Below are 27,801 nucleotides of genomic sequence, written 5' to 3' on the forward strand. Positions count from 1 at the left end.
ACGCCACTCCCAGCAGCATCTCGACGCCACACCTCCATGAGAGATCAGATAAGGCTAGAAAAATTCGCTGTCGAGTGTTTTTATATGTGGTAGCATATGCCCGTCATGCTGCCCCGGCCGGGTTGTCAGTCTGTTTACCGGCAATATTTGTCGCACAGCCATGGCCGTCTCATTACAGATAGGTTGAATAACGTCCATTCCGTTGGTAGTACAAAGACTGCTCTTCTGGGGCTTCAGAGAGTGAGTTTCACCTTGGCCGACCCAGCATGAAGCTCCAACTTACACAGAATATGTAGCGCTGGGAGAGCACAAGCAGCCAACCCCATTCACAGACAAAATATGGACAAACCTATGTACCGAAATCTGCTGCTCAGAAATTGGCAGATGAGGATTTCAGCTACTTGCCAATCCGCAAGCGACTGCAATTATGGACTGCCAAGAACGGACAAAACAACCCGGATAGCATGCCTCCAGATATGATCCTATATGGAAGCGTCTCAAACCACCTGAGTCGAACTCAATCAACAGGGTCGTCCGAGATGGACCAACTGCGGCCTAGTCAGACCGGAATGACGGATGAGTTTGAAGAGGACGTGGGCGATGACGAACCAGAGGCCGCTGCTGTTGGCGTGAGTTCCAGGCAGCCTGGCGATCTCGTCGAACTAAAGTGAGGAACCAACAAGCCCATTCTAGTGATGAATGCTTGTTAACATGGGATACAGGCAAACTGGCTCGCGAGTACCTCTCTTTGCAATCTATCTGGGGTATTTTGGAGAGAGGAACCATTTCTATGCTTCCAACGGCAGATGGCTAACCAGCATGGGATACTCGCCTCTATTCACGGTTGCCAAGTTCGTGAGCAAGGAAGAATTGGCACCTGTACTGGCCAACATGCCCAAGAGCGGGTCTCCTGAAGTGTTTGAGGACCTTCGTCGCAACGAAAAGGGTCCTTCCAGAGATGACGGCGCTCAGCTTATCCAGAAGATGGTTGATTTCAGATTCAAAGCAGATGCAGTTTATCAGAACCACCTCGAGAGAATGGACGCAGTCCGCAATTTTCTGTCAACTCGACGGCAAGTCAGCTATCTTAGCCTCTTCGAAATTGCCGATGTATTACTCCCGGAATCTCTCAAAGTAGATGGCCGCTTTCCCCCCTTTGCCCTCTATGCCGTCCACTCAGCCCTCTATCAGAATGAGATTGGGTTTCGACCACTGAGCCCTACCAGCGATTGCCATCGCCGAGATCATTTATTCGAAATCTTCCCCCAGTCCCATGCGAATACCATCAATAAAGTTGTTGCCATGGTTCGTGACTACGCAGAAACCAGTGGGAAACGCCTAAGACCGCCCAAACCTGATGAGCTGGAGGAGACTTTACTAGGCAAGTTCATCAATCAGGCACGCAAGATAGTTTTGGCCAGTCGCTCGAAGCGACAGTGGACACCCCATGGCATCCTCACACCTGCAGATGGTGTGCAGTTGCCGCAGCCAGAATGGTCCTATTCTAGCAAGGATATCATTGCGTTCCTGGAATGGTGGGCGAGTTACGATCTATTTGAGCCTGGATCGAAGTTTCATGGTCACGGCGCCTTGATCCTCCGCGCTCTCCAACTATACGACGACGCTGTTCTCGACCAGAGCACGGCCTGGACGTTTTTACAAGAAATTGGCATGATCCCTCCTTGGGAAGTCCCGTCACGTTACAAAGTGCGGTTTCCAGATGTCACAATAGCTAGGGGTGGTGGTTTAGAGCGAGAGATTCCCAAAGACATTGGAGAATCCAAGCGACCAGACATTGCAGCGGGATTCAGACGAGAGCATACGCAATCTACAATATTCTGCATCGACGCCGTGTCGACTATTGTCATTGACGACGGTATCTCGGTGGAACGCACGGAAACCCCAGACGAATTCTGGCTTCATGTTCACGCGGCAGATCCCGCCTCCAGTATCAAGCCAAACTCTGACCTGTGCAAGTACATGGAGCTGATTCCAGAGAACATTTACCTGCCTGGGCACTTTCAAGCTATGCTTCCATCCAGCTTGGGAGAAGAGGATGATGCCAAGGACTATGCCTCCGACGGCCTCGTTGGCCAGTTTTCACTCAAGCCAGGTAGCCCGGCATTAACTTTCAGTGCCAAAGTCAATAGATCTGGCGAGTTGCTGGATTTCAAGGTCGAACCCAGCAAACTCGAAAAAGTCGTCTACTTGGATCCCGAAGATGTATCCCAGTTTTGCAACGAGCCAGCACCACCACCAGTCCCCAACTATAGCCTAACCGTCGGAACTCTTGAAGGAAACGGGGAGCCCAAGTTAAACCGCCCGATGACTGCCTCTCAGGACTTGGATGCGTCCAGCAAAGAGGATTTGTTATTGTTATATCAACTCGCCGAAGCCATTAAGAAGAAGCGTCTCGAAAAGGGGGCGTGGCCATACTTCTTCCCGAGGCCCTCCGTCTCTGTATCATTTCGTGATACACCCGATGCAGCAGACAAATCCAAGGTTTTGCCTGCTGATCCGTACATCAAGGCTGCCTATGAGACATCGACAGGCTGTTCTGTCGTCTCCAACACCATGGTTCTGGCCGGTGAAATCGCGGCACGCTGGTGCTCATCTCGAGGCATCCCCATCCCCTACCGGAGGGACATCAAGTTCAGGCATGGTGGGAAAAAGGTATTCGATTATGCTACGAAGGAGATTTACCCTCTGATCCGTAGGGGGATCGAGCCAAGTGGCAGCCAGCGGCAAGAAATGATGCGGCATACCGGTGGAATCGAGATATCGAGTCAACCTGGCTCATACTTCCTTCTTGGGCTGGATATGTATGCCAAAGCTACGTCGCCGCTGCGCCGCTTCTCCGATCTGCTCGTCCACTGGCAGATCCACGCTGCCTTGCAACACGAGCGGACCACTCAGCGAACCATTGATCCCAGCACCGACAACCTGGACGATATTCTTCCCTTTTCTTCTACCCAGCTTGCGACGACCCTTCCACTGCTACAGGTGCGCGAGAAGATGGCTCGCACGGTCTCCCGAGGCATCCTCGAGTGGATCCTCATCGCCCTTGTCCGTGCATGGCGCTTCGAGAAGACGGCTCCTCGCAAGCTCCGGTTTACCGTCGGCTCACGCTGGCGACAGGGCTGCATTGGCAGGGTGGATTTCTTTGATCTGCATGCGGTGATGGACATTGAGGGTCTGAACCAGAAGGCCCTGATCAAAGACGTCAAGGTCGGAGACCAGTTCGAAGTCGAGATTGCGGATATCAATGTACACTCTCGGCGTATCCTCGTCAAGGCCCTGCAGTATCTCGGCCGTAATACCGGCGAGGTTTCATCGACGTCAGCTCTAACGTGAGCGCTCGCTCGGCCTAGACCTGCGGCAGTACTCGTATAATGCTTTGAGGCTATTGGAGCAGTCAATAATACTGTGCCTCTGAACCAAGCAGCGACCATGCAATGCTGGCAGCACGCCTTGTCGACAACCTGCCTATTCACCGGGTTTTGCCCAGTGGAGACAAAACAAACGAAAGCTTGCGTGTGCCCGCTGTTACAGAGTACGAGGCGTGCAGCAACCATGCCATGCAAGCCCGCATCACGCCTGAGGTGTCTTCAACCCAATGCACCGCACAGGTGCATATGCAACCCCCTTTTCTTCTGGCTTTTGGCCCCTCCCTCCCTACCCCCTTCGCCCTACAGACGCTGGCAGCCTCTGGTTGGCCTGGGGCTATTTCCCTTCTCCCCGCACATGTATGAATTACCCCAGACTTTGGCTACATCTGACAGGGGGCTCCACTCCCCAGGGGGGTTCTTTTGTTGGGAGCAGATTGCCTGGATACGCCTCTTCGCTCCCGCATTCAGGCGCCTAAACACCGACATCCTGCATGCAAGGGAGTGCTACATCGTTTTGTTTTTTATTTGTTTATTTATTTATTTTTGCTGCCCAGTTGCCACCTCCTCGGTGTCTCTACTGTACTCTGCATTGCTGCTGTGGGGACTCTGCAGCAACACCATTTACTACTCTGCATCTGATGAAGAAAATGGCACGCATACATCCTTCATGTACCTACACATACTCCTCATGTTTACCGGCGTACATATGCCCCCCCAGTTGCCCAAAAAAAATTGTACCATATACCACCATCCTCTCTCTGTACGAATAGCATCCAAACGAGAAACCACTTTCCTGACTGCATATCCATAGCGCAGATGACGCGGCCACTCATAGACGAATGAAAAAAACCGAAATAACGAAAAAAGAATATTTTTCTTACAACCAATCACCAGCTTGCCCGCTCACCTTTGACCCCTTTCTGACTCCCCGGCTTTGTTCATCCTGCCACGTCGAGACATGACGTTATTTTTTTCTTTCTTCTTCCTCGATGCTGCTAATGTACTTCACCCTGGCCAAGGCTCCTGTGTAAAAGCAAAGGTGGAGATGGACCGGCTTCTCCCCGCTGGAACTAGGCCAAGTGTTTCCAATTTGCTTCGCTGGGTAGGTACGGAGTTAGTAGTCATCAAGGCATTGATTTTACGTATCCTCATCTTTGGATTCGCATGTATGATACTAATCCGTATAGCCAGCCCCATTAGCATAGACCAAGACTCGACTATTATAATCCACCCCGAGAGAGCGGAGAGCATTCCCCATCAGTAGTACCCATAGTGACCTAAGTAACAGTACCTGCTCAGGCTGTAAGTACCAAACAGTACACTACTACCAAGTACCGCTCTGCGATCTTGTGCACTTTGTATTATTCAAGCCTCTTTTATTCCATGTTTTATCTTGTATTTCGTTTGCTTGTGCTGTGTATTCCTATGTACAAACGACGCATCCTTCTACTTCAGCCCAGATTCGATCCCGTTTTCCATCTCGTAAAAACCATTCCATGCCTATTTGCCCAAATCTTAGCCAATTATCCACTCTCATCCCCCTTTTACAACAAATTTTAGCGCAATGAAAAAAAAGGACAAACTGAAAACTAAATAGGAACAAAAAAACAGACAGAAACCACATATTTTTTTGGCATGCAAACAAAAAGCCTATTCTCAGGCATGAAAACAAAAATCCTTTGAGCCGCCCATGAATTTTGATATAATTGCAATCCAAAAAGGGAGAAAGTGATAAGAAAACCAATAACACTCTTTTCGCGTCGACAGAAAGGATAAAGAAAAGAGACAGAAGTACAGAGACAGTGTCATAAGCCGTCGTATAGCCGGGATACCCCCAGCACTCGTTGAAGCAGAGAAAAAAATTGGTTAGTGAAGGAAATTAGGCGGCCAAGGTGAGAAGTCACCCGACCACCAAAACAGCATCTCGTGACATCTCCGTGTCCACATTGAGAAGATTGCCATTCAGTGTCGTCGTGCTTTCGCCTCCCGATGACGCCGGACTCAAGACCAAGCCTTAGTCGCAGCGCCCCAGCTCAACAAAAAAAAAGAAAAAGCGTCAAGTCCCACGCGGGGCTTAATTGGTCCAAGGAAATTATGTAATGTATAGGCCAGCCAAACGGACGTGGCTGGTGTCAGACGCAAATCAACGTAATGTGACACAGGTACCCCGGATTTCGGGTCGCTTGTTGGCGCTGGTCGAATGATTTGTTTGCCTGGGCGCTCAAAGTCCAGCCGGACGCTTGGATCATTCTGCTGCCCGTGGCATCGTGAGAGTGAGAGTCCACCAACCGCCAATTGAATCGAGTCCTAGTCCGCCCCCGACTACTTTCGCCACCCAACATTCCAAATGACATGGGCAATGTCGCGGGCGGTGTTGACGGTGTCAATTACCCGGCCGAAGATGCCCTCCCCGGATGATGTCTCGGTCTCGTCGCATGGCATGAACATGCCGGATGGAGTTCGACGCATGCCCTCTGGCTCATCAAGAAGACTGTTTGAAGATGTTGACCTCTTCAATCCACCGGCACCAGAGTCAGACGGTGGAGAGAGCCAGCCAGCGCTGGGGCTCTGAATGGTTGCATCTAGCTCTTCTTCATCTTTGTCAAAGAAGAACCCGCCAGATGGTTTGGAGGGACGAAGGGTTTCCTGTGAGGATGAGGGGGATAGCAGGGGGCTGCGGGCGCCGGTGCTGTGCTTCATAGCCGAGTCCTGGGAATCTGGACTGTCTTCCTGGTATTTGAGGGTTGTCGATGGAAGCATGGCAATGATCTTGCCCTCGGCAATAGAAGCCTTCTTCTGAGCGCGATGCTTTGTCAATGGGCGTCGTTTTGATCTAACTCGCTTCATCATGACTCCATCATCCGAGTCGCTCTCGTCACCATACATGTCCATGTCCATGTCGACATCATCATCATCGTCGCCTTTGACATCGACGGCAATGCACTGCTCTACCTGCTCGTTAAAGTGAATATGCCTGCGCTCGGTACAAGGCGATGTGATGCTCGACGATTCTGTAGACGTAGCCCACGCGCTGCTGTTTTCGTGGCTCATCCGCCTGGAGGAAAATGAGAGTGAGACGTAGTCTGTGTTTGCCCGCCCTAGGCTGGGTCGTAGTGCACTTCTTCGATACTCCTGTGCGTGAACGGCCGCAGCAGCCTGCTTGAGAAGCGAAGAAGTCGATAGCGACCTCTGGAGCAGGATCTCCGACATGCTTCTCTTCTTGAGGATGGTTTTCTTGTTCAAATTGACAAGAGAGCTTGATTTTGATAATGACACACTGGACGGCCCGGTCTTGTTAGCAGACATGTTGCGTTTCCCCGATTGAAGGGGGCCGTAAAGCCAAGTGACGTCGTAATCTTTTAGCCTAGATATGGAGTATCAGCACCCATTTTTCTGTAAACAATGGAAATAGAATAGCTACACGAGACATACCAGTTGAGCGTCTCGGGCGAGATCGTTTTTAGGTTGTTCTTGGCCTTCATCCAGGTTCTCCAAGACGCATTCTCCAGCCTGGCGCTGTTGGGGAACTCTCCCCTCTTGGATATTATGTACCTCCACGAGGACCAGATATCCTCTTCTCTCCAATCGTGGGAGAGATAGTCCACTTGTCGAGATGGTTTGCTTGCAATAGCCGTGTCATCTTCGGCATGGTCACTGAGTTCGGGGCTGTCGGGCCGTGAGGTGCTGACGGAGCTGTCATGTTCGGCAGGCGAGACAGTGTAAGAGTCACCGGTGCGAGGACTCGGGGGCGGCTCCAGATTGTCATCTGGATGGATCTGCGGGTGCAGATACAGCTTGTCAGCGGTAAAAGGCGGCAGGCCGAAGTGGTCCTCGGGAGACTCGTCTATAGACAAGGTCTCCTCATAATCGGAGGCGATGGAGAGGTTGCTGGATGGGGTGGAATTGTAGGAGACGTCTGCGGATTCGATGTGGGCAGTGCGAGGAGACGAAGGCGCCGACGAGTGGTCAGAGTCGGAGAAGGACTTGTTGGGGGGATGTGCGTAGGGATTCGACAGGTCGGCCATGTGGTGATATGACAATGAACCGCCAAGGTTGGACTGGGAGTGTGAGCGCCGCATCGGAGCGGATGAGAAGAAACTGTCTTCACTGGAAAGGACGGCTGCCATGCTGGATTCCCGAACAAGGAGACGGTGTGCGTGCGCGGTTCGGCTTGCTAGCACTAGAAAGCTCTCTTTATGAATCAGAAAACCATGAGAAGCACGAGTACTTCAGCATCCACCGAGGGCTGTTTGTTGAGTGACCGGATCGAGTGGTGTAAGTGTGGACGAATAAGAGGACGAGATTGATGCCGTCAGCGCTGCAGGTTCGGTCGGTAGCGGCAGCCAATTTTCAGGTCACCTGCGCAACCCACACAAAACACGCAAAACAGTCTAGAGAGCCCGGGCTCGGTTCTGTTCCTGGCCAAGCACAAAAAGGAAACGGGCCACCAGCAATGGGAGTGCAATTGAAAGAGGAAGAAGCCTAGAAGACGGCACGAGCGACGAGAAAAAGGGAAATGCGAGCCCAAAGGCAGTGCCGGCAAATTATTCGACCAGGTGACTGACTGATGGCTGATGACTGATGCCAGGAGATGCCGAACGGCTGTGGGTTCCGGCGCAGCGTTCTGGAGCAGTTGAAATTGGAGGCGACTAAAGAGTCTGGGGTGGAGCGAGGGTAGCAGCCGCAGTGGTGAAACGAGAGTCGGCTCAAGAGGACGGGCAGAGAACAAGGCACCAGACAGACGAACAGACGGACGGACGGACAGAGCGGGAGGAAGGAGAAGGAAAAGAGAAGAGAAGAGAGAGTGAGGGAAGTGAGAGCAAGAGTCAAGAGAAGTCGGGCCTAGCACAATTGGGGGGAATCACGCAGTGCAAAGAACAACAGACAACGACAGAAAGCGGATCGCAACTGGGGAGCCGGAGGCGTAATAAGTGGTTGACGGCAAAGGCAGGAAATGGAGGCCCGGCGGGATGGTGCTGGTGCTGGGCTAGCATTAGTGCTGTGGACTTTGGATTCGCAGAGCCTGGACGCCTGCAGCAGCGCTGGAGGGTCGCTACTGTAATTGTAATTGGGCTCCTGCAGTGGAAGAGCCGGAGCCAGACCAGACCAGCAGGGTTCAGGTTCGCTCGAGGGTACGCACGAGTACCTGAACCTGTGCACGCACAGTTATCAACCCTGGTCTCGATGGGTTTTTTGACTTCCAGCCTGCCGCACGGGTGCACTACCAGTCACCAGTCATATTTTTCTCTCTGGTCTTGTTTTGCCTCTCTGTGCGGGTTCGCCGCTGCAAAGGGTGGAGCGCGAGTACAGGTACTTGGACGGCACTGTGCCTGTCTAGACCAGTGCTAGTTTCTTCTGTTCACGGAATCCGGATGGCTGTTGCGCGGGCCACTAGCACGAGTTCCAGAAGGGCAGCCTCCACACCCAAGCCACCAAGACGCCATACCAGAGTTTAGCATCCTCGTAGCCTCAGGTTTCAGAGCCCAGCGGGAGAGGGGAAGCGCCAGGTGGGGGTGCTGGCCAAGTACAGATACGGCGCCCTGGGCGGGTTGAGGTATGCGGCGCCAGGTACTGTGGTGACGGAGGATACGCGAGAGGGATTCGTCAGGGCTCGGGGCTCTGACGACAAGCGAAGAAGCATGCAAAGGCACATAATCATGCCAGCCCAAGGTATGGGTGTTGGGCTAGCTAGCCGACCCTGGTACTGTACGGGACTCAGATGTGGTGTACGGCACACGACGGCGGGCTTGTGCGTAGTAGCAGGCAACATAGCTTCAATGGATGCCATTGATATGGGTATGGATGGATGGAATACTGCTACTACTGCTACTGCTACTACTGCTACTAATGGGCTGGGATGGAAACTAAAAATTCTTGGGCCCATCCATGTCTGCATCGGCATGTTGTATCGATTAGACCCAGCCCAAAACTGCAGCGGCACTGCTGGAGGGTGTACCTGCTCGCAACGCGACTGGACGCTGCCCGGCCATGTACCTGCGAGTCGTGCTTCGTCCGGTGCAGCGACCAATCTCGCGGCTCAGTGCTCGATAGACCCGGTCAGGACTTAATATAGACGCATCCAAAGTACCCAGCGCGGACTTGGACGCTCGTCTGGATGCATGCGCGGCATGTATATTGAAACCGAGTGCCATATGACCTGCTCCTTTATTGCGGCTGCAGTATACTACATGCTACATACAGCACATACGAGAGCATGCAAACCTCGTCACAGCTCAGTCACCGGGTCTTGATAATCACCCGAGCAGCTGTCGCCATGGCCATGTCACCTCATGCGGGCACGCAATGCCTTGAGAACGCTCCGCCTGTCCGTTTCTGGTCGTCCATGGCCGTGGTATCAATGGTATCTCGAGTCCATTTCCTGATCCAGAGATTGGCAAGGCAGTCAGACGCAGGCATGCAATTGAATTGCTTCATGCCGATGCCGATGAGGTGCGAGCACGACTGAGAGCCACCGACGGCCGATGCAACCAGGCCAACTTCGGTCTGCTTGGCACAGACGAAGCCGGCGGCTGCTTTTCTCATGTCTCGTCCGGACCTGGACCAGTCTGATAGGCTCTACTGGGGTGCAACATTTGCTTCTTCCATATCCAAACCCGCGCGTTTGATATGCACGAGCACTGAACTAATAATACCTGGCCCTTGGTAACCATCCATATAAGCGCTCGGAAGGGCATGAGCAACAACTCGTACTACTACTACGACTACCTCTAGTGGACTATTACTGCTGCTCTGTGGAGTATCACACAAGGGCTGTTGACTCAAGCACGCCGAGCCGTAGCCGGTACTCGTACATGTACCTATCCAGAGCTCCATGCCGTGGCGACCTGTATGCAAGCAGCTTCGGCTCGCTTGCTGCGAGTGCGATTGGCGATCTGCATCGTTTCACCGCTGAACCAGACTACCTACTACTATACCAGGTATGCTGTATACGTGTACAAAGTACCAGGAAGAAGAAGAAGCGGCACAACAACACAAGAGAGAGCGCGACAGGTCACAAGAATGCAGGCACGAAATTTGACCGAATCCCAAGGTCAGAGTTCCGCTTAGGGCCCGGTGCCTCGGTCAGGGCGCCCTAAAATCTAAGCTCAACTTGAACTCATTTAATGAATTTCGCGGTACCATACCATGTCACGTCGGATTTTTCGCCGCCCTTTGGTGCTCGCCCAGGAATGGAGTCAGCTGCTTGCCAACGGCCCTTATCGTCGCCCTGCTCCAAATGCAAAGCTGCAGAGGAAATTCAAAAAATCACCCATGGCCACTGCAATGTCTGGTACCAGTAAGCCCTTGCGAGTGCCACGGATGTCGCAGATAAGAAGACAGCGGCTAGCAGAGCCAGTGGCTGATGTACTCGTACAAGCACGGCACGCAGGATAACGGCACTGGCCGAAGTCACTTTCTCGAGACAGTCCAACATACACCGCCAGATAAAAGCAAGACACAAAGTTCAATCTGAAAACACCGATTCGAGGTCGGACCGGTAAGCCTTGGTTAGATCGGAATTGCTCTCTGAATCGTCTGAGGGGGCCGGACGATTGATTGCCTGCCACATGGCGTGGACGAGGATGGACATTGCAACTAGGCGGAGGCCGTCAGCGCTGATCAAAGAGTCGAGACCTAGCCTTAGCAGTGTGGTTTTCTCTTGATTTCCCGCCTCTTGGAGCTCCAGTATTTGACATTGCGGCGGCCTGGGGCCATCCGGAGGTGGGACTGGGGCGGGAGAAGAAAGAGAGAGAGAAAAAATTCTATCCCTATCCCTGCTCTCTACGGAGTACCGTCTGCAGCCAATGCTTGGGAGAGGATGACGGAACGGGGCCGTGTGTGGCTACAGGCAACTATTGCTAACTTGGACTTTGTAGAAAAGGTAGAGCTCAGCCTTGGACAAGAGAAATTGGCCGATGCTAAGTCACCCAAGCTGCCCCTGTTCCCGCACGGAGTACAGTACAGAGTACAGGTACGTGTACGCAGTCAACATACCATACCCGTATTATATCTCACTCGGCCATTGGGCTCCAAGGGAGATACGAGCCTTTGCTTTGCATGACAAGGGAGTGGAAATTTTTTTCTGCTTCCTTTATGCTCTCGCTAGATCTGACTACTTTTGCCCCCTGGTCATCCTGATGGGCGAGGGGACCCAATAACAGCGGGCCGGACCTGAAAATAACTAAGAACGGAAAGCCATGGTTGGCTGGTTGGCTGACTGTTGGACCTGAGTAGCAATTCGCCATCCAGCCGGCCGGTGGTGGCGGCTGGCTTTGGTAACTGGCCGAGGCAATCATGATCGCCCGTGGATCAATGGAATCGCCGTAACCGAACATTGTTCCTTCGGGCCTCTAGAACCGCTGCTGTGCAAAGGGGGGTTTTCGGGGAAAAGGCTGGGCATGGCGTTAAACCACCAAGATTTTGAGCATTTCCCATTACCCACAATGCGCACCGCCGTTGACGATTGCGGGTACTAGCATCGCTGCCCACGCTTATGCGGACAAACGCGAGCAAGCTCCGTATTTTTGCGCTCCATCCCCGAGCTCCATTATCAGTGCTAATCAGTGCTAATCTCCAGGTTCCCTTAGCCAGAATCTCCAGATTGATTGGGATTGGAAAAAGCTGGAGCACGCTAAGTTGGTAGGGCTTTTAGGGAAGAAACAGAATCAATATTCCCCGGCCTCGACTGAACCTGAGACCTACTTGTAGAGAGCCTTATGCAGGAGAGCAACTGGCGCAAAGTTTGTTGAAGCCCGTCCGTGCTGCGGGAGCTCTGCCGGCCCTTGGAAGTTGTCTAAGAAGAGCCAACGAAGGCACGTTCTTTTCCTGATTGGATCATATTAACGTGAACGGGTATTTCAGAATTGTCCACGCAATCAATTGCCGTCTGCTTTGGCAGTGCCCCCTTCTTCTCTGCTGCTCTCGAAAGATTGAGGCTTCGGCCAACATTTGCCACCCATCAGGGCCGCTCGTAGCCTTCCGAGTTCTCCCGCTTGCGTCCAGAACACACAAGAGCGCCATAGCGGCCTGTGGCTTTATCATGGTTTCGCTTCCTTTCTATTATTATTAACCTGGCAGCTTTCAAACGAAAGATGCTGCTCAAACTGGCAGAAATACAGTGGAGAAATCAAAGGTTAAAAGAATACCCGGAATGATTCCTCCGCTGCAGGATTTTCCTCATGCCCACGTTAATGATAGAGACTGATGATTTCTGGCCAATATGATATGGAGCTCTCAATTGGTGATGTGTTTATTGCAATGTACTCCGTACAGTACATCTAACAAGATCTGCGAGAGGCAGTGCGCACTGCATGTACAAGTACTGCAACATGAGCAGATTCGTATCTATCTTGGCTCATCTATCTGGACCCATTGGCTCCCGCGCATGACCCTTTTTCTAGACACTAGCTGCGCCTGTTGTATCTCAATGATCGACGGCGTGTGGAGGATCTTCGTACTCTGTGGCTGAAGAACCTGAATTTCTGGGTTGGGAACAGACCCCTGTTCTGAAAGACCCATCTCTACATGGACCGATCGAAGGACTAGCGGGTATTTGCTGATCACACTGGTGTATCCCGCAAACATGTTTGAGCTGCATGTCTCGGGTACCAAACGAACGATTACCTCTCGTAGAGTTTGTCTATTTTCTGACATGTTTGTAATGCATTGATATGCTATATGCTCAAGGTTAGTATATGCATTTGGTAATATGAACTCAAGTGGTATAAGTCCGCATTGCAGCTGTACATGAGCGCAACCGACAACCAAGGTTCGCCAGCTCATAGAGGAAAGAGCGTCATGATCGCGACCAGAACGGCCCATTGGCCTGAATATCCAGGCGGCAACTTGGATTAGAATGGTATGGCTGCTTCTACACCAGAATCCCAGCCCCTAATATGACTTTTCAGCGCAATTGTTGCGGCTATCGAAACGAAATACTGCGACCTAGGGACCATCTTCATATATTATGCTTTGCAGGGGCGGTGATCTTAACCTTCAAGGTGCACTAGTACCTGAATGACACAGCACCCATGACATTGACGACTTTTTGCTTCAGTCAGGCCAAGAAGTTGTACAGTACAGGACCAGCTCAGACAAGCTTTTCCCCTCGCCATCCGTTAACCTTCTCACGTCTTAGCCTCGAGATGATTTGTCTGCGTGGACTCTGCTTTGACTCAGAGATCCCATCTCCAAACGGCAGAAGACCTAATTGTGATGCAAGAGATATGTAGCTACAAGGAAGCCACTGGAAGCCGGATATCAGCTCTCATCTGATTGGCACTCTAAGGTGATGCTACCAACTTTGGCCAGCCAATCACGTCCTGGAGACAGGATCGTACGGCCAGGAAACGCTACGCAGAGCTTCCCTGCTTGGGCCAACCTCTGGACGGCCAAGTCACCATCGCAACCCTCAATGGCCTATCAAGCTGCATCGTGGTGGGATGGCTAGCACGCGGCCCCCTGTTAATGCGGTCGTAGCCTGCTTCCCCACAATTCACGACGCCCCCCGGCTGCTCCCCAGTGCTGCCCGAATCGACGATTCAAGGACGGTCCAGTCTGCAGCCGAGTAGGATTGCGTCAATGTTCTGTTGCTGCGTTCTTTTTTAATATATTTCTGCGGCCAAGATGGATGCCGGGTCACTGAGCCGCAGCCATAGCGCGGTGGCGAAGACGAAACGGTGCAGAATTCAAGGAGCATCCCGGACGGAGGAATTGAAGTCAGCAAGTCAGCAGTCAGGATACTGTACAGTAGCCGCTTGACCCAAGAGACCCCGCCGGGCGAGACACTTGATGGTCGATACAACTCTGCACCTCACTGGGAAAAGTTCCGAGGGCTGAATTTATCTCGCCCTCTGGCTCGGTATTCCAGCTATGACTGCATCCACGATTCCCGGTCTTGCCGATACATGTATTCAGTTGCTACCGACATTGCTGCAGACCTCGATCCATTGAGGACAAACGATAAGCTTCAAAGTTGCCCCTCTACTCGGGATTATCACCAATTCCACTACTACCAATGGGTGCTACCTTCGGGATATAGGAATCGATAACCGCCAGATGTCGAAAGAAAGGGCAATTGGACAATAAGCGATGCCATCCAGCCCCGCAGGATGGCACTCTACCGCGTACGGAGTCCGTGGAAGGAGGGGCGTATGAGTGCCCGGAGATGCAAGAAAGAATGTACTGCCACGCCCTCTGCCGGAACATTAAACGGACGAGACGTTGGAAATCACCCTGCAGCTACGAGGCCGACAGACACCCTCCCCGCAACAGCTGGATGCCTGCTGCATCACGACTGGGCCACGGTCTGCTTGCTTGACCCGCCTCCTCCCTGCCCCACTGCCAGCACCGACGAACCTCGTCGAGCTAGAGGGGCATGCATAGGAACAAGTTGAAAGCTGTACGCTTCACCCGCAAAGCAAAGTTTGCTGACACAATTGGGCATAGCACACACTTAGTACGAGGCCACACCACACGCAGCTTCAACACCATCTCCTCAAAATGGCTCGCACACTTCCAAGGTACAGCCATCTGTCATGCGAAGCTAATCTGGGCCTGGATGCTCCGTCGCCTCATTCAAGAGAGAACGCGGATATACGGAACACTGCCAGCTGTACTGTATACGCGCTCGTATATCGCACATCCCTGACTCTCACTCTCGTCTCTCTCATCTCTCTCCCTCTCTCCCTCTTCCTTCATCCTCAGGGTTGATTAGTCTATTTTTACCTTGGCTCCGTCATAACGTCGACGACCCAGCAAAGGGTTACCGGCATCACTTCTCATATCTCGGTTCTGTGTTACCGGACCCCTGTTGTACAAGGGGCAGGGTGGGCTGGCTTGAAAAGTGATACCAGCTGCAGTAGGCCCAATAGCACCATTTGGACATGTCACTGTAGATTTACTTTTTCTCATCTCGCTATGCCATATTGCTTTGAGCGGCTGTGCCTAGCTTGGCCACATGTCCGTTTCGTACGAGTAAAGGAAAGCTTGTCAATCACAAGGCGGAGTGATGCTCTCTCATTGCTGACTCGGCGAATAGAGTTTTCTCCATCCCCTTGGCCCTGCGTCGGTTCCGTTGATATCAGGCGTTCTGACAGCATATTGTCACCTACCGAAATGTGATACTTTTATTTTGCCTTGCCGTGCGTTGCATCTGCCCACGAGACAGGCGGCTGCACTGCAGAGGAAATGCCACTTTGGAGATGTGCTACGGAGTACACAAAGCACATTAGCCCTTGCATTGTGCAGCCGGTCAGAGAAATAAATTCATGACGGTGCAGTACTTGTACTATTTGCAAATCCGGGGTGTTTGTTCCCTATCTCGCCCTCGTAGCGAGCTAGGCACGGCACCTTATCTCGCACCCTGCCCGCTGCATGTTGTGCAGAAGGACATTTGCTCCGTAGATAACCGCCATCGGGGAACAAAAGGATTACTTCAGAAGAATTATTCACATGGGGTAGACTATCTTGTTATCTCGTGCGGCTTGATCCGTGCGGCTTTGGCGGTTTACGAGGGGAAAAAAGGCAGCAAAACCTGCTTCTCTCTACCTCTGACCTCCGTACAACCAAACTCTTTTTTCTCCCCTCCAGAAGCTCTTATCTAAGACTGCATGCGGTCTGTCTACCACTTGGCACCAGTAATCCCATATGCAGCCGTATGTACGAGTACATGTACGCGCCGGGGAGCCTCCGGGGTGTGAAGCCGCCAATCCTGATTGAGAGGGCCGAAACCAAGCTTTTCGGTGATGCCTTGGCTCATGGTCAAGAGACCTGCGCTCCTTTTTTATTTACTTACTTACTTATTTACTTTATTTTATTTTATTTTATTTTTAATTTTTCCCAAGGTGGCCAAGACTCGATGAATGCACACCTCTTCTTGCGTGGTTACATTGAGTAAAAATAAAAAAAAATAAAATAAAAAGCAGCCTTGTAGGCGAATTTTTCTCGGGAAAGGGGAGGAGCTCTCTCGGGAACTTCTACGTCCACGAGTAATGGCAACCTTCCTACTAGGCGGTGCTGTAGGCAATCCCCGGTTTTTTTAAATCATAAAATACTACCATCAAAATGCATCCAACGAATCGATTCATGTGGCGTCGTGCCTGGAAAAAGCCAAGGCCGCGCCCCCTTTGAAAGACCGCAACAAGGCAGTGGCTTTTTTTTCTTTACCCGGCATTTCGTGCGAGTGGTGGTGATTCCTGGGTGAACGTGGTCCCCTGGACCTTTTTCTGGTTGCAGAAGCTAACCGGCGGTGGCGAAAAGTGACGGACCAGGCGCTTCTTTACGGGGGGTGTCAAAATATCGAGGGCCGTAATTCTTCTGCCTGCTCCCAACTGTATGGTGTGAAGAGTAGATGAGAAAAGCTGAGATGATTTTTAGCAGCCCGTCGCTATCTGAAATCATGATCATCGATCCGAACTACTGCTGCTAGAGGGAATGCTGGATAGCCCCAAGGTGGCGTGTGTTTTGAAACTACGTAGTAGCCCTGCTGCTGCTATTACTACTACTGGTATCCTTGCTTTGCGCGTTTTCAGTGCCAAGTTTTTCTGGGGGACAGACAGCCTCTGCGGAGAGAGATAACTGTGCGGAGGAGTGGCTTGCAGGCCGAATGTCGATGTTTTTTGTGGCTTGGGTAGATACGAAAAAAAGGAGGGAGCTACGGCGTGAACTTTTTTTGATATCATAGCTGTAAAGTTCCGTTCCGTTACCCGCGGATGATGTTGTGAGCTTTAAGTGAGGGGAGAGAATGATGAGGTGACAGATTTATGGGCTACGGGGGGAAAGCTTGTTTTTTTTCACATTTCAAAGATGCATGAGGGTTTTGCGGGATATCCAGGTTTATGGCGTTTTTTGCGGGATTTGACATTTACTTTTATTTTTTTACTTTTATTTTTATTCTTTTCCATTTTTATCTTTTTTTTCTGTGTTGGATGCGGGAGGAAGGCTATGTGTAGTGCTGAGAATATCAGCCGTCTTTCTCTTTCACATCGCGGGAGCAGTCATCTCGTCCTGTAATCAACTGCACCTAACGCAATCACCGCGCTTAAAAACCGCATCGACAAAAGGCCCCAAACCGCTGCGTCAGGACTCTGCAAAAGGCAAATAACAGGGCACCCTGCATAGCCCTGATAAGTGGGATTTAAAAGAGGGCCATTTCAAAGCAGCTGGCAAAAGGGCTGGCTGCTGGCTGGCTACAGGCAACTAACATGTCGGTGTAGACCAACGATGGGAGGCGCCAAACCTGTCAATGCCGTCTTTCTGTCATACCCCCCTAGCGTGGACTCAAAAAAAAAAAAAAAAAGGCGATAGACGACAAAGAAGAAAAAAAAGCTCATATAAAAAAGAAGAGTACGGAGTATTCGTATACTATGAGCGAGATTTATGCTTTCCGCTTGATCCATTATCCATGACAGCTGAGAAACGTGTTTGACTAGCTTCTGGCTCTCGGGGGTTGCTTTTCATCTGGGCTCGTCAACCACCTGGCTTCTGACTGGGTTGAACATGCAGGGTGAAGCAGGACTTGCGTTATCATTGATTCGAGGACATGAAAAAAAATCTGGAACCGCCCGCTTATCTGTTGGATAAAACAAAAAGGCACTGATGCAAGAGAAAAGGAGATGGCGTTTGGGAGTTAGACTTAGAACGGCATGCCGGCTTCAAGCTTTGTCGTCATGGCGGCCGCCCGCAAACCCGGCTGTTGGAAGATAAGGTTCATATCCGCACCCTTTGTTCAGTATCTTCCGCCTGCCGATCAGTACCTACTCCGTGTGGGTATCGACGAGAGCATTGTAGCGAGTACGTTTTATCTAAGCCAACGCGCCTTTGAGGCGTGCGCCCTCCCGTACTGTAGGGCTGCCTTTACGTTCCAAAAAAGACCCGGACGAATTGGATCATCGGCTTAGGGGATCGGGCCTAGGAGCGCGGAGCAAAAGCGACTTGGGGCGGGAGACGGAAACTTGCACAAAACATTCGCTTTGCGGGGGCAACATCCCTGACCTCGTGGATGAGGACCTGGCCGTCCTTCTCCGCATCGCCTGGCGTGAGGAGCACTCCAATCTCCTTGTCGATGCGCTGGCAGATGTCGTCCAGGGGGGTTGCATCATCCGCCTTGACAGCGAAGCAGTGGACGTGAACCAGCGGAAGCTTCGTCTCGGTGTGAGGGGCGAAGAGCTTTTCATGGCCCTCGTACAGGCCGCGGAAGTTGTGAAGAAACTCTATAGCTGAGGCAGGAAGGTTCATGACAAAGTGTGATACCGTGGGAGGGACGGGGATCCGGATGGGTTCCGGCCGGGGGCCTGGAGCACTCCTCGACACCTTTTGAGGGATGAGGGCGCAGTCTCCTCGCTGGGATGCTTCCAGGACCAGATCAGTTCCTTGCTTGATGAAGTCATGTCCGTCATAGTTGAAAGGCTTGACAAATTCCGAGACCTGCCTTGCGTGTCAGTCCAGTAAACGGGGCAGGGAGATGGGGGAGGAAGAGCACCGCCCACCTTGTTCCTCTTGATAATATCGGTCAGATACTTGTAGCTCTCGGGGTTCTTGTCATTAGCCCAGACGAATACCCCTTTCTTTCCAGCGGGAGCAGCAAATGGCCCAATCCCAGCCATCACATCAATAACGACCTCACCGGGCTTGAACAAGCTGACAAGACGCTGGTGCTCTGTGCCAAGCTTCGTATTCCAGTAGACTTTGGAGTAATCGAATTTAAAAGTGCAGCCAGCCTCGCTGACTTCGACGAGCATATCGTCAGGGCCGGCCAAGACCTCGTAGCTAAATGTTCGATACTCGCTCTCTGTGCCGACGTTGTCGACCTTGTTGATGACGGTGCGGATGGTGGGATTCTTGTCCATGATGACTTGAGCAATGATAGCCTTGTAGGGGAGGTATTGTCCTCGTATGTTGAGATGAGCTTTTGTAATTGTAAGCTTTTGTTTCTTTCTCTCCAAAGATTGTTTGTAATAAGATTAAGGAGTTTGACTCACCCACATGGCCGGCGGTGTTGAAACCCACGGGGATTTCCCCGTGTAAGTCTTCCGGAAGGATAGATCTCATTACATCAACTGTTTCCATCAGTTAGATTTGCCATTTATTTCAATGCCAGATTGAAGGTTTAAATGTCTCGTACGGTAACTCCAAAGATCGTATCCAATGTGTACTTCATAAGGGACAATCTTCAACTCTCCCAGCTTTGAAGCTTCCTGCAACACTGGGCTCCATGTTTCCGGTACTTGTACATCAGTTAGCAACTCATCTCTCATTTTCATCATCTATATTTCCATCAAATTTCATCTCGATAAACTTACCATCTGGCTTGATATGAGGCTTCAACACAAGACATTTCTTCCCCTGTGCGGCAAGAGTGGCATCCGGATCCGCAGCACAAACATCGAATCTGTCCAACGAAAAGATTTCCTTTGTCTTCTCGAGTTGCTTGCGGTACTTTGAGATGAGTCTGTTGTCTCTTATTGAAGCCGCAGCTGTCGGAAGCGTGTTTGAGAACAGCGACCTATCCAGTGCTTTGGCCACTCTGGCAGCGGCAGGGGCTCGGAAGAGATTCAACATAATCTGTTTATCCGAATCCTTTGTTTTCATATAGAGCTCATGATTAGAGGCCTGTTTGTTTTGTGTTTAGGGACAAAATATCTGTCACTCACCTCCATGTCGAATATCTGGCCTGCAAGTTGAGTGTCGTTTCTTGCAGTGTTACTCACTCGACCAGGGTTGCAAGGCTGAGATGTGAAATTTTGCGTGCGGAGTACATCTTGCGGTACTTGCACCGCCACATCATCCAAGATCAGGGCGTGAAGTGGGTCAGCGGAAGCTGTGGCGCGAGCTCAAGATGGCAAGGCTGAGTCTGTGATGTCACGGTTCTCAGCCATGTAAACGCGACTCAACATTGGACAATGCGCTGAACATTTTCTCAGTATAGCTTCCATGGCCAATTTGAAGACAATTACGCGGCATAGGAATTAGAAAAAATGTCACAGAAACGGACGATTGATGCTTTCTTTGGACCTGTGCCAAAGCGGCCTCGTAAAGATACCGCCGTCAAAGAAAACAGCCAAGAAGAGAGAGATGAGATTGTACGTCTGAGCGTGTCGTGAAATGAGTACGATCTTCAATTGCTTACGATGTTGTAGATTCTCAGGTCACAGCATTCAAAATACCCATTTCCTATCGCTGAATTATCCGCGTCAATATGCAAAGAGCTATACTCACTGCCCGCTCGCCCTGCCCGGACTATCAACAACGAGCCAGACCTGGATCTCTTGTATTTCGAGCCTTATATCCCAGATTATCTTGCGCGTCAGCTTTTTCAACATTTAAGAGCAGAGTTGCCTTTTTACAAAGTAGAATACCAAATTAAACGAGGAGGCATTGAGACTCAGGTTCGCACGCCAAGGTGAGTGCTCCGATTCAACTGCTCCGTCCATATGAGAAACACTGCCAGCTGATCCACAAACGTACAAGATGGACAACTGTTTTTGGTATCGACGAAACATCCAAATTTGACGAAGACGGCACCGTGATAGATGCAAATACGGGAATGAAGGTGCCAGCCGATAGACGCTATGATAAGTGCCCACCTCGGCCTCTTCCCAAATGTCTCGACGAGCTCCGCCAATCCACCGAGACGGCTACAGACTGCAAATTCAATTTTTGCCTAGTCAACTATTACGCCTCTGGTGCAGATAGCATTGCATTCCACAGTGATGACGAAAGGTTTCTTGGTCAGGATCCTGCCATTGCCTCCTATTCGTTAGGCGCTCGACGGGATTTTCTGATGAAGCACAAGCCAGAAGCTCCGAATCAGGGAGCAAGTTCGCCCATCAAAACAGGAGTCATCAAATTTCCGCTGAATAGCGGTGACATGATCTTGATGCGAGGGAGAACACAATCCAAATGGCTGCACTCTATACCAAAGCGCACGGGAAAGAACCAAGAAGATGGAGGAAGAATTAATATTACTTTCAGAAGGGCCCAAACGAAAGAGGGAACAGAAAACTATTACAACTATAACGTCGGAAGTGGTCCCGTTTATCGATGGGATAAGACGAGTGGGACCATGATGCAATGGAAGCCCTCATGAAAAAAAAATTGAAGAAAATATACATCTATCTATACGGAAATGGATATCTGTAGCGCTTTCTAAGCTGATTTATTTGCCGCGACGCATCTGAGCAGAAGCAAAGTTCCTCAGAGCCTTTAGGAACACCTGGTAGCCAAACGTCTCGTTGTCTTGCAGGCAGAAAATCTCAGTCAACCGGATTTGCCACGGCGGATAGCCCGACAGCTCGACATAGGGGGTGAAGAGGATCAACAAGTCCGGTTCGGGGAAGATACCCTCTGATAGCTCGGCGTCGACGAGCTCCTGGGAGATGTCTCGCGGGGAGATCTTGCCCCGTTGTGACATGTCGGCAAGGGTTCTGGTGAGGTCAACGATGGACTCTCTTCCATCCTGGTAAGAGATCAAGTGAAGCTGTAAATGGCCGTGCCTGCTCTCCTCAAGCATTCGAGTGGGGAAATCATCCTGGTGGGGGGAAGTCACAGAGAGCGTCGGATGTTCAGTCCCAAAGTAGAATGTGAACTTTTGTATGACGGCTTCGTAGACCCGAGGCATGTGCTTCTTCAAGACCCCTTTGTTTGGTTGTGTCAGTCTTTGATGTATGTAAGAGATGCGGAAATTAGAGAGGGGGGCTCACCTGATTTCTCGTATATTGAGAGCATTGGAATCTCCGCACAAGCACACCACGTCGCAAGCTCGGCCGTCTCCTCGATCAGCCGATCAATGTCGTTCTTTGCCCTGTGTTTTCCCTCGGTCTTCAAGATTGCACTGAGATGCTTTGGCTTCTTGCTCAGTCCCATGATGTCCCGTCGGATGTACTGTGGCGTAGCGTGGTGGTAGTAGAGAATGGAGGAGATCTGGTAGGCCACGCCGTGCCATGTCTGCCTTGACTTTATATATAGGGAAAAGATGCCATGCATCACGGCGAAGACGAAGACGAAGATTTGGTTTTTCAGGAAGCGTCTAACTCCGAGCCGGGACCTGCGCTGTGCCTGTCCGGCCTTGTTGTTCACGGCGGCCTGTCCATCGTTTGGGGAGGGAAGCGAAGCCTGCTAGCTGTCAGAGATGCTGTCGCGTAATCTCGGATCGCGAACTGCTCATACCTTGAAGATGGCCTGTCGCTGAGCCTCGGTAAGAAGATGGTGGCCGTGTTGTTCGTCGGCTCTATACGCCTTTGTGTCCTTAACTGACATAGGCATGCTGAATATTGGCAGTCTCGAAAGATTGTCTCACTGATGGCGAGGCGAGGAGTGGAAAGCAGTCGAGAGCAAAGAGCTGAAATGCCGTCAAGGGCGTATCAGGTGTTTCGCTGTTGGTGTTATAGGTATAGTTTTCGATCAGAGAAAGTCAAGACCAGCTGCGCGCCCTAGGGTTGTGGCAGCTGCCCTTATGGCGAATCAAGGCGGAAGCTTGACGTGTCCATGCAGCAACGGAACTGCTGGGAAGAAGAGTTGGGGGAGGCGATGCAGATGAGGTCCTTTGTCTCGTCCAGCAAAAAAAGGTACCTCTCAACGGTACCCGATTTGATGGGATTTGCATGTGTCCTCTCTCCTGAGTGGTCCAACGAGCCACGGCAGCATGTGGCGCAGTCGGGAGGTCGCTGTAGGTGTGGCGTGGCGGGGCCCAGCAGGCATGATACCTGATACCTGCTGGACAGCTTCAAATGGTCACGTAAGGTGCTGGATTCCGACTCTAGGGGAGGCAACGAACAGCGCTTTTGCGACGACGCAACACGGCAACTCTGGGCTTGGGCGACCGTCGAGCACCGCATCACATGAGCGAACGAGGCCGATGTACTTCAATTGCAGCATAACACACAATACAATATACATGTAGCCCGCTGAGCCTCGCCCTGCAGCCTGCCAACCATGGACCGGTCCAGCGGGCCCAAGAGCATCTTTCCAAAGGGCCCGAATTTCACCCTCGATGACTTCTCCAACAAGGACTTCATAGTCAGGGACTTTGTTGATAGTCTAGCAGAGAGTGCTATGCCCTCTGGGCGTCGCTCGGGGCCGTCTCAATCCACCACCTTTGACCCAAAGCCGCTAATCAGAAGCTTTGAGAGTACGGATTCCGATTCTAGGCGAGGAGAAAGGGGGCACCCACGCTGACTGATGTCTCTCCAGATGCGTTATCTCAGCTTGCCGTCCTTGGAGATGAGCTCCAGGAGAAGGAATCCGAGCTCCTTTCGCAAGTGCGCCGCGCCGAAATCCAACACGACCAGACGCTTGATACCCTCGGCCGCAAGCTCGACGAAACCATGGAGTCGTTCGAGGCCCTAGATATCTCACTAAATCCTAATAGCAGCAATGGCAACGACGCGAACGGAAAGCCCGATACTGGTGGAAACATTGCCGTACAGATTGGAGAGAAGTTGGACGACTTGGACAAGAAGAGGAGAAGAGCACAGGACACCATCTTCCTAATAAGCTGCTGGACAGAACTCAGCGAAACTGGACTATTATCGTCCCTCGAAGATATCAGGAGGCAAGGAGGTGCGGAGAACAAGGTGCGATGTGCCGTCATCGCTCGTCAATTGATGAGAATCAGCCAGCAGCTTGATCCGCTGGCATGGGGAACACGGAATGGCAACAGAGCCAGTATCGCCAGTTTTGCCACGTTGACAAGTAGAGCGCGCAATACCCGAGAAATCCTTGAGAAATTTTGCGAGACGCTGGAGCAGGATCTGCTGCAACAGTTCAACAACAGCTACAGGCGACAGAACTTTAACGACATGATGGAATGCGCAAAGGTGCTATACGATTTCAACGGAGGCGCTAGCGTCATTGCGGTTTTTGTAAATCAACATCAGTTCTTCATTGACCGGGACCAGTTAATGAGCGACGAAATGGCAGCCGATGGCGAAATGTGGGAGGCTTTGGCCGACCCGGATACGGAGCCGCCAGGTATCGAGCCGAGTTTACAGTCCCTCATTGACGAAGTCAAGATTGTCATGCAGGAGGAATCATTCATTATCAAGCGGGCATTCCCTTATTACGAGACAGTGCTCATCAAGTTCATTCAGCGAGTCTTCCAGCAGTCCATACAGCAGCGGCTCGAGAAGGTCCTCGACAAAGCCGAATCAGTCTCCACCTTGGCGTTCCTCAGATCCCTCCACTCATCGAGGAGTTATATCGGCTCCCTGGTGGAAGATTTGAAGATGCATGGCTTGACTGAACACCCAGAGCCCTGCTCAGCGCAGATTGCACAGGCTTTGGATCAGCAGCTGGACGAGCTCTTCGTCCCATTCCTTGTGGGAAGTGTCTATATCGACCGGGAGAAGAAGAGCTTGGAAGAATTATACGGCTCGTTGCTCTTCAAGTTTAGCATTTTTCACTCAAGGCGAAAGAAGGCGCCGGCTTCTGGGTTCATGGCCTCTTTGGCCCAGCAAGGCACGCAGATGATCCAATCGGCCAAAGACGCCTTCCTCGAGCGTCTCGAGTCGTCAGAGCTATCGCCCACACAAAAGGCGATGATGTTGCGAGTCGCCGGCCTGCAGGACAGAGGGGATAACAATGAAATCGAGGTAGCAGACGAAGATGGCATACTAGGGGTAGCCAACGCCAAGAGGATGCTAAAATGGTTGGCAGAGAGTGTCCAGAGAGTACTCGAGCTAGGGTCTCAGATCGATACACCTAAAGACGTCAACATATTACTCAACCTGCTGCTTACACATATGGGCCAGGTCTATATCGAGACTGCACTTGAGGCGGCACACTCTCAGGCCACCATTTTGGAGAACACAAAGACCGAGCCAGACATGTCGTATCTACCACCTATCCGACCAGGCGTAACGATATCAGGTCTCATGGAACGGTTCATCAGTACAGTCCTCATTCGACTCGCCGAATCCAACACGACTGTGCGCAAGAGCATGGAGGCACAGAAGAAGATGGCCATTGACACCATTGAGAAGAAGACAAACGCCGTTATCAAAATATCAATCGACGTCGTTGTGAACTGGGTCATCAAGTCGCTGGGCACACAAAAGAAGCAGGACTTTAGGCCCAAGGACGGCGAACTAGAGTCTCTCCAAACCGCCACATGCCTGCACATCTGCCAGTTCCTTGCGCGGGCAAGCCAACTTGCCAGCCAGGCCATTGACGGGCACAACGCCGAAAAGTTCTTCAGCGAGCTGGGCCTCGTGCTCCACTCGCACCTGTTTGACCACTTCAAGCGGTTCCAGGTCAACGCCACGGGCGGCTTGATGGTGACGCAGGACATTGCAAAGTACGTGGCAACGCTGCGGGCGTGGCCGCTGGCCAAGGACGTGGAGACGGCGATTGAGATGCTTACGGAGATTGGATCGCTCTTCATCGTCGGCCCGGAGGCGCTGAGGGAGAAGGTGAGGACGCTGGCGCCCGGGTCGAGCTCCGTGAGGGGGAAGCTGTCGAAGGCGGATTTCAAGGCGTTTGTGGAGAAGCGGGACGATTCGGGGTCTGTGGGCATACGGGGTATTTTGAGCGGTTTATAATCTATAGGAGTATATATGTCGTAACCCGGGTGAATGGTTTTATATTGTTATTTCTTATTCTATATGACCTTTCATACCATGTGCCAAACCAAGCTTTAAACCAAGCTTCATTGCAAATGTCAAGTCGGTGTATATGAGTGCTCAAAAGCAACGCCTGAACCAGCCGCATACAAGCCCAAGATGAAGAGCCGTGTCAACTTCAGACAGGATTGTCACCCTTTGCTTGATATATCTATTTTTCTTCTTCCTCTTTTTCGCCCTGAAGTTCCTTGTTTTACTTTGTTGTTTACAAGTCTCGTCTCATCCCCTTCTGTCCCGTATGCTCCTCAATCTTTTCATCCAAAAAGTCAATCAAATCCGCCATATTCGTGAAATCCACCAGCTTCGCCCTCTCCTTCTTATTCAGCAGCGAGGACTTGTCGTCACCCATCCCCGGCGCACACATCTCCTGTACGTGATGTACAACCAGCTTCAGGGGCAGCGGACACCTCGCCACGTTGCACATGAACGTCTCGAGCGTCTCCCAGGGACACGCCGAGTGGCCGGCGAAGAGCGCGGGATTGGCGAGGAGGCCGCGGGCGGACATGAAGCCCGAGAGGTTTGTGGTGCTGGGCCTAGGCTGCTGCTGTGTGGCGGTGTTGCTTGGGGGGTCTTCTTTGATGGTGAGAGTTGCGAGATCAGGGGGGGAGGTGGATCTGATGGGGAGGGTGGCGAGGTCAAAGACATCGCCGGAGAGCAGGATGGGAAGCGTGCGTGAGTACTTTTCGGTGAGAATTTCAAGGGCCTCGGTGCGGATGGGGGTGGTGGAGGGAGTGTGGCGGGTTCGAGGATGGATGGTGACCCAGTCGACGAGGCGGTTCTGGGGATGTCCGATGACTGTGTCGAGATAGTCCATTGTTCTCCTGAGTTTTGCGTGAGATGAGTTATGATTCCCTTTGAGTTTCACTTTCAATAACAGCTTCAGCCCTTACCTCAAATCATCGTGAACTCGTATCTTGACGCTCACACTGCGACCCTTGGGATTCTCCATGTCCTGCTCCATCCTCACACCCCATCCGTCCCTCTCCAGATGCTGCCTCGTCTCAATGACCATGTCGCGCACCAACTCTCTCTTATTCATCAGCGCAGCGCCAAGCGTCTCCGCACAAGCCCACGACTGAGGGCATCCGCAATTAAGATCCACGCCCGACGCAAACGGCGCAACGAGGGTTGAGGCGCGGGCGAGTTCCAGGGGTACGTTGGCGCCGAACTGGACAATTGTGGGAGGTTGGACGCCAGAAGTGGATATTGTGAAATCTGCAGTTTTATGTTGGCCTTGATTCTTGGTTTCTCTTTACTTTTTCCCCCAAATTTTGTTTGGATGGTTTTGTGGTTAAGAGTGCATACCGCTGTCTCTGGCGAACTGATTCCTGTTAAACTCCTTTGCCAGAATCATGGGAGTCCAACACAGGTCGACGCCATACTTGTGAACCGTCTGGCGAAATGCAAGCTGCGCCGATGATCCTGTCAGCTCTGCTATTCAAGCATCTTCACCACTATTGAAACATTTTTCTTCCATCTGTTAAGACTTGCCTTGCTGTAGCGCACCATAGGCGCACAGGCATACAGAAACCGGTCCTGTCTCCTCGCGGCATCAAAGATCTTGAGCGGACTGAAAATGTCACAACCGAGTTAGTCATGGCGAAGCCTTACCCTGCAGCCCTGGAAATTCATCAGGGGCAGAGAACACGTATATGAGACAGACTTACTGTGAGGAGGCTGTCGGCGCATCTTCGTCTCTGGTGATGGAACCCATGCTGGGCAGCTGAGGCTCATTTACTATGTTTCTGATACGGGTTGTGTAAGTTTTCATTGGAAGCCGGTGACAAGCCTTT

At 51.6% G+C, this 27,801-nt stretch overlaps 9 protein-coding genes across 9 annotated transcripts; 4 read left to right on the forward strand and 5 right to left on the reverse strand.

The window, feature by feature from the left end:
* Positions 1–464: 464 nt before the first annotated feature.
* TRIVIDRAFT_188685 (uncharacterized protein) lies at positions 465–3,354 on the forward strand (the record flags this gene model as incomplete). Its single annotated transcript, XM_014105086.1, has 2 exons — positions 465–667; positions 723–3,354. The coding sequence occupies 2 exons, from the start codon at positions 465–467 to the stop codon at positions 3,352–3,354; spliced, it is 2,835 nt and encodes a 944-aa protein (XP_013960561.1).
* A 1,416-nt stretch (positions 3,355–4,770) lies between these two features.
* On the reverse strand, positions 4,771–5,581 carry TRIVIDRAFT_92071 (uncharacterized protein; the record flags this gene model as incomplete). The annotated part of the gene is made up of 1 exon (XM_014105441.1): positions 4,771–5,581. One exon carries the CDS (start codon positions 5,011–5,013, stop codon positions 4,813–4,815), a length of 201 nt encoding a protein of 66 aa, XP_013960916.1.
* A 130-nt stretch (positions 5,582–5,711) lies between these two features.
* On the reverse strand, positions 5,712–7,516 carry TRIVIDRAFT_36226 (uncharacterized protein; the record flags this gene model as incomplete). Its single annotated transcript, XM_014105087.1, has 2 exons — positions 5,712–6,753; positions 6,822–7,516. 2 exons carry the CDS (start codon positions 7,514–7,516, stop codon positions 5,712–5,714), a joined length of 1,737 nt encoding a protein of 578 aa, XP_013960562.1.
* A 2,147-nt stretch (positions 7,517–9,663) lies between these two features.
* On the forward strand, positions 9,664–10,486 carry TRIVIDRAFT_63669 (uncharacterized protein; the record flags this gene model as incomplete). Its single annotated transcript, XM_014105447.1, has 3 exons — positions 9,664–9,750; positions 10,122–10,327; positions 10,357–10,486. 3 exons carry the CDS (start codon positions 9,664–9,666, stop codon positions 10,484–10,486), a joined length of 423 nt encoding a protein of 140 aa, XP_013960922.1.
* A 7,813-nt stretch (positions 10,487–18,299) lies between these two features.
* Positions 18,300–19,949, reverse strand: TRIVIDRAFT_63670 (uncharacterized protein; the record flags this gene model as incomplete). Its single annotated transcript, XM_014105088.1, has 5 exons — positions 18,300–18,815; positions 18,878–19,296; positions 19,370–19,447; positions 19,513–19,614; positions 19,691–19,949. The coding sequence occupies 5 exons, from the start codon at positions 19,947–19,949 to the stop codon at positions 18,300–18,302; spliced, it is 1,374 nt and encodes a 457-aa protein (XP_013960563.1).
* A 416-nt stretch (positions 19,950–20,365) lies between these two features.
* On the forward strand, positions 20,366–21,750 carry TRIVIDRAFT_207997 (uncharacterized protein; the record flags this gene model as incomplete). Its single annotated transcript, XM_014105089.1, has 3 exons — positions 20,366–20,470; positions 20,528–20,790; positions 20,859–21,750. The coding sequence occupies 3 exons, from the start codon at positions 20,366–20,368 to the stop codon at positions 21,475–21,477; spliced, it is 987 nt and encodes a 328-aa protein (XP_013960564.1).
* Positions 21,547–22,652, reverse strand: TRIVIDRAFT_63672 (uncharacterized protein; the record flags this gene model as incomplete). Its single annotated transcript, XM_014105090.1, has 3 exons — positions 21,547–22,025; positions 22,091–22,502; positions 22,557–22,652. The coding sequence occupies 3 exons, from the start codon at positions 22,650–22,652 to the stop codon at positions 21,547–21,549; spliced, it is 987 nt and encodes a 328-aa protein (XP_013960565.1).
* Positions 22,653–23,161: 509 nt separating this feature from the next.
* Positions 23,162–25,983, forward strand: TRIVIDRAFT_82317 (uncharacterized protein; the record flags this gene model as incomplete). Its single annotated transcript, XM_014105091.1, has 2 exons — positions 23,162–23,517; positions 23,580–25,983. 2 exons carry the CDS (start codon positions 23,322–23,324, stop codon positions 25,925–25,927), a joined length of 2,544 nt encoding a protein of 847 aa, XP_013960566.1.
* Positions 25,954–27,757, reverse strand: TRIVIDRAFT_73721 (uncharacterized protein; the record flags this gene model as incomplete). The annotated part of the gene is made up of 5 exons (XM_014105092.1): positions 25,954–26,786; positions 26,934–27,223; positions 27,314–27,416; positions 27,500–27,578; positions 27,676–27,757. The coding sequence occupies 5 exons, from the start codon at positions 27,720–27,722 to the stop codon at positions 26,214–26,216; spliced, it is 1,092 nt and encodes a 363-aa protein (XP_013960567.1).
* Positions 27,758–27,801: the final 44 nt, after the last annotated feature.

This window comes from Trichoderma virens, assembly GCF_000170995.1.
Source record: "Trichoderma virens Gv29-8 chromosome Unknown TRIVIscaffold_2, whole genome shotgun sequence".
Classification (NCBI taxonomy): domain Eukaryota; kingdom Fungi; phylum Ascomycota; class Sordariomycetes; order Hypocreales; family Hypocreaceae; genus Trichoderma; species Trichoderma virens.